Source organism: Triticum urartu, chromosome 4 (assembly GCF_003073215.2).
Source record: "Triticum urartu cultivar G1812 chromosome 4, Tu2.1, whole genome shotgun sequence".
NCBI lineage: Eukaryota > Viridiplantae > Streptophyta > Magnoliopsida > Poales > Poaceae > Triticum > Triticum urartu.
The window spans coordinates 475,397,492-475,403,355 of record NC_053025.1 but is presented as its reverse complement, the minus strand read 5'-3'; the positions used below and the strand labels follow the sequence as shown (position 1 = coordinate 475,403,355).

The 5,864-nt window shown below is 43.5% G+C and overlaps 1 protein-coding gene across 1 annotated transcript; it reads right to left on the bottom strand.

The window, feature by feature from the left end:
- Positions 1-1,218: 1,218 nt before the first annotated feature.
- On the bottom strand, positions 1,219-5,649 carry LOC125552134 (heat shock cognate 70 kDa protein-like). The gene is made up of 2 exons (XM_048715616.1): positions 5,300-5,649; positions 1,219-2,938 (listed from the first exon to the last, which is right to left on the bottom strand). The coding sequence occupies exons 1-2, from the start codon at positions 5,520-5,522 to the stop codon at positions 1,398-1,400; spliced, it is 1,764 nt and encodes a 587-aa protein (XP_048571573.1). The 5' UTR covers positions 5,523-5,649; the 3' UTR covers positions 1,219-1,397.
- Between the last annotated feature and the right edge of the window lie 215 nt (positions 5,650-5,864).

Sequence of the window (5,864 nt, the reverse complement as noted above, 5' to 3'; positions counted from 1 at the left end):
TTCATCATGCATCATGAAATGTGTGATTGGACAACTCACATTCAACTCCAACATGATTTGGTTGAGCATATGTGGGATCACCTTGGCAACCAATAGATGTATCTGCTCCCTTTCTTTTTAATATATTTATGACAATTTAAATTTCATTTGGTTTGTAAACTCTGAGATTTTAACTTGATTGTAAACCATGAGATTTTTGTTTGATTGTGAACTACATGATTTAAACTTTGAGCAATAGTTAGATTTGTATGTAAAAGAATATGAGCACATACCGGCCGCACGGATGAAATGTTTCGACGCGTTGGGGGCACTGACCAACAAAACTTGGACGGGCCGGGCACCATCCAAAGCGCCGACCCAAACGAATAAAAACTGGACAAAACGTGTGTCGGTTTGCGTCGGCGCGTTGGAGCTGCCCTTATACACAACGTTGCATAATTTAAAGGAGACATGCACATGTTACATGATTGTCGCTAAAATCCCTCTAACTCTTAAACAAAAAAAAGCTAAGTGGTTCGCCGATTTAATTACACCGAACAGAGGAAAAAGTATAACATAAGCATTGATGACACGTGCAGAGCCCGGGATCACAGCGTGTATCTCCCTGCAATCGGTCCGGATGCTATTGTGTTGTGTTGGTGCGCGTTTGGTCGAGCAATCATCCCGCCGCCGCGGTCTTTTGCGGCATGAATCGCTGCCGTGGTACACTTGCGGCAGCAGATTCAGACTCGGTCGAAGCGGCACCAAGCAGACACCTGCTCGACCCACATCTATCCACGCAACAACCTACTCGTTGCTGAAATGTAAAATTTGTCTGTATACTGTATACATTAGATAATGGTGAAACCACTGCCAGAGACAGAAAAAGCATCAGTACAAAATACCTACAAGGTCCAGCCACTGTTTTGTATGCGGTTTGCACATATGGAGTTGCAAACAAAAGTGCACGAAAACTCTCTTTTTTAAGACAGAAATGCACGAAAACTCTTGATGCATTTTTATGTGTTGAGCGTAGTAAGCTCACCAGAGACAGAAATTTCCAAAAGGCCCAACTCATCATGTAACCAGAACTAAAACTGGGCTGATGCAACAGGGGAAATTGCAAATGCCACAAATCACAGCCGGTGGTAAACCGAGACGGAAATCTCGCAAACCAACTGAACTGGCCGTACGCCGCAGATCAACAGCACCAAAAGTGCCCATTCATCAGGCAGATGGTAGACATGCAACCGATATATATAAGTTCACTCAGTTGTTCCAGAACCACATGAAGCATATTAACAACTATACTAGGCTAGAAGAATGGCCATTCCTGAAGTTGCAGAGGGCACTGATACTAAACATGAACTATAGCAAAAGCAGCGCGATCATAGGCTTGCAGAAGCACATTGAGCACCTTACCAGCCTCCGCCTTCGTTCTTTATCTTCTTAACTTGTGTCTTGTCTTCGGACAGCATCATGCGCTTCTTCTGCACCATGCGCTCGAACTCCTCCTTGCCCACCCAACCCTCCCCGTCTTCCTTCTTTTTTATTTTCTTCATTTCCTTGTCATCCGACTTGTACTTCTCAGCATCTCGCACCATGCGATCAATCTCCTCTTTGCTCAGCCCACCCTTGTCTGTGATGATGGTGATGCTGTTCTTGTTTCCAGTCGTCGTATCCACAGCGGACACCTTCAGAATACAGTTGGCTTCGATTTCGAATGTCACATTGAACTGTGGCACGCCCTTTGGCGCTGGGGGGACGCCGCAGAGAGTGAACTTGCCAAGGAGGTTGTTGTCTTTAGTCATCGACCCTTCACCCTCATACACCTTGAAGAGAACGCTGGTCTGGTTGTCAGAGATGGTCGTGTAGATCCGGTCCTTCTTGGAGGGGATGGTGGTGGTCCTGGGGATCACCACACTCATGAAACCACCTACTATCTCTACCCCGAGCGAGAGGGGCGTGACATCAAGAAGGAGCAAATCCTTCACCTTCTGGTCACATTCACCATTAAGGGCTGCGGCCTGGACAGAGGCACCGTAGGCAACAGCCTCATCAGGGTTGATGCTCTTGCAGAGCATCTTCCCATCAAAGAAATCCTGGAGTAGCTGCTGCACCTTGGGGATCCGGCTGGAGCCACCCACGAGCACGACATCATGGATTTGGGATTTGTCCATCTTGGCGTCAGCGAGGCACTTCTCGACATGTTCGGTGCATTTACGGAAAAGGTCCATGTTGAGCTCCTCAAAACGGGCACGGGTGATGGTGCCATAGAAGTCAATGCTGTCGTGGAGTGAGTCGATCTCAAATTTTGCCTGCACCATGGAAGACAGCATTCTCTTGGCCCTCTCACAGGCCGCCCTCAGACGCATGAGCGCCTTTGGGTTGTTTCTTATGTCACTCTTGTGTCTCTTAAGGAAATCCTGCACAAAGTGTTCCACCATCCGGCTGTTGATATCCTGCCCGCCGAGGTGCGTGTCACCAGATGTGGCCTTGACAGTGAAGATGCCCATGTGAATTGTTATAATTGACACATCCAAGGTACCACCACCAAGATCAAAGATGAGCACTGTCTTTCCTTCACCTTTGCGAGATCCCTTGTCAAGACCGTAGGCAATGGCTGCAGCAGAGGGCTCATTGATGATGCGCATGACATTAAGACCAGCAATGGCGCCGGCATCAATGGTGGCCTGGCGTTGGGAGTCAGTGAAGTAGACTAGAACGGTGATGACAACATTTTTCACCGCTGTGCCGAGATAGGCCTCAGCGATCTCCCACATCTTGACGAGCATCATAGAGGAGATCTCCTCAGCTGCGAACCGCTTCACCTCATCCTTGTACTTCACCACAATCAACGGCCGGTCACCAGGGCCTGAAATGACCTTGAATGGGAATAGCTTGATATCTCCTTGCACACATGCATCGGTGAATCGACAACCAATTAGTCGCTTGGCATCTGAAGAAAATTGGAATAATTAGTTCCAGCATTTTATTTTGCAAAAGTAATGGTATATCACAAAATTCAAGATTTTAAGACTAATTTCACAGAATTGCATATTTAGGAACCAATTCCATCACAAAATGCATATTTAGAAAGTAGTTTCAAAGCAATGCCAATTAGGGCAATCCCAGTACACTATATCTTAAGCTATATAAATAGATGTTTAGATATAACAGTTCCAACGCATTATATATTAGTGCTTTTCTGAAATAACCCTCATTTATTGTCTTTTGTGAGAGAAAAGTTATGAGATGCCATTATATATTAGTGTTGTTTCTAAAAATAACCCTCATTTAATGTCTTTTGTGAGAGAAAAGTTATGAGATGCCTTGGATTTTGTGCTAAGATCAATATCTAGATTAAGATATGGTTGCTCTCTCTTTCTTCATTAAATAGGGTGCCACATCAAATTTTTGCCTATGAAACCATACTAAAGATACAAGCATTGGGAGTGGCCTTATGTAGGGTAAACTACAGTTTGCAATGCATTACACACAATGAGGCCCACAAACATCCAAACATCGTATCGCAAGGTATCCTATATCTGTTGCACAATGAACTTGTAGCTGTGAAGTTTACATCAACTTTTCTGCATGACTCATTTACGAACGAAATTCAGGGATATTTTATGCTAATAAACTAACATTCTTTTCCTGTCAAAAATCTATGGGATTTCCTGGATATATGTACATTTGGTTTTTGCAGGATGCTCCAACTAAAATGCCACTGACTGTTTACTTGTCAAGAAACTGCAAGCAGCACTCCTGCATATATTCAGTTTATAAGTATATATTCAGTTTACAAGATTGAAATTATCATCATGTATCTCATATATAATTTACTAATGAGAGGCTTCATAGAAATCCAATATTAATCACGAAAAGAAACATATATCTAGATCATGTAATTTCTAGACATGGCTGAGATGGTATCATTTTAACCCACATGCGTTGAGACAGCATCACAGCCAAGCTTTCAGGCACAAGCACAAGTGGGTATGACACATGTATTAATGTATATGACTCATTTTGATGTTTGTACCATATACAACACGAGATATGTATATTTTGAGACAGAACAACGGATATATAGAATTATTATGAACTAAACAAATTACAAAGTGATTATCTCTAAGCTACCACCTTATTTCTGAGGTAAAAAACAGGCCAGCTATCAAGTTAACTGGAAGAAAATGGCTTTTAAGTAAATCCATTATCTGTGGTTGTGCACATCACAATGATGCAGAGGCCAGGGGTGTACCCTCCTTTTCAATAAAATGTAATTTCATGACCTCTATTATCTATATGCATGGCTTGGATGATGTTGGATCTCATACTATATGCATATACTACCATGTCCTCTTTAGATTTGATATTACATGTGCGTTCTACAATAAAATCATATGCATCGAACTAAGATTTTGGATGAACGACAACAAAAAGAGAAGTCCTGTTTGCTACAACAGATTGATAGAGCACATAAGCTGATAAGAATATGGGTTCCAGTCATGTACAAGAACTAACCACATTTTTGGAAGAATAATCTATGAACAAATCCAACAAAGATTGTTGCATCTAGGTTGTGACATGGAAATAGGTCTGCAAATCCTACAATTGTAATATCATCCTACTGTAACACAATTAGGAAATCATACAACTACAACGCAACTGGAAACCATCTAATCAGAGACTTTGAAGGAACATAAAACTTCAATAGTAACTTTTCAGAAGTGTGTTCCTATTCGTTTTTGTTGCACAAGGATGCTGGTACTTTTGTTTGCTTCGTTACCTCTATTTTTCACAATATTTCACATCTTCAGATTTTGTATTAGAACTTCATGTTTTCCAAAATTGCTAGCCCAGTTGATGACTACCTGAGCTAATTTTTCGGTGTCAGATAACTCTAAATAATGTTAGTACCGGAGATAAGCCTTTCTAGACGTTCCCTGGCCATAAACAAAATCTAGTTTATTTTGGATATGTAGAAGGCAAGTACACCATTTTTTTGCACATGGATTTTCCCGATGTACGAAACAGGTTCGCGTGAAGAATCCAGCGAAAAGTTGGAGGGTTTTGCAGCGTAATAGTACTTTCTAGGGTATTTTAGGGTAAGCAAACAATTAATCGCGCGCCCAAATAAAAAGCGCATCACCACAAACAACAGCAGCAGCAGCAAAACAAGGGGGGGAAACATCGATGGCGGGGATCTTAACAAAGATCCATCGACCTAGCAAACTTGACGAGTGACGAACAGAGCTGCCGCTGCTGAGAAATCAAACATATAGACCAGCAGATCGAGATCAGATCTAGTTATTACCGAATACGGTGTTGACGGGGTTCGTGGCGGCCTGGTTCATGGCCGCGTCGCCGATGAGCCTCATGGTGTCGGTGAAGGCGACGCAGGAGGGCGTGGTGAGGTTGCCCTGGTCGTTGGGGATGACCTCGACGCGGTTGTGCGACGGCCGCCACACGGCCACGCAGGAGTAGGTCGTCCCGAGGTCGATGCCGATCGCCGGCCCGTCGCCCTTCGCGCCCGCCATCTCCGCGACCACGAGGCGCAGGCGGGAGGCGGCTGGGGAGGGGGGAGATTTTTTTCACTTGCTCTTTTTGAACTTTGGAAGAGGGAAAGTTAAGGCGGCGTTGCCTCCGTGATGGGTGGGAAACTGGGAACTGGGAAGGGAAGAGGCGGAGGGTTAAGGCTAGTCATAGTGGGAGTAACTTAATAGTAACATAGCGCATTTCGAGAAATTTTTGCTTATATAGCATGTAGTTAATAAGAAGTGGTAACATAATATGTTACTGTAACATAGCACTTCCCAAAACAAGATGAGTCTACAAGCTAATAAATGAAGCCACATATGACACTACTAATATGTTACTTT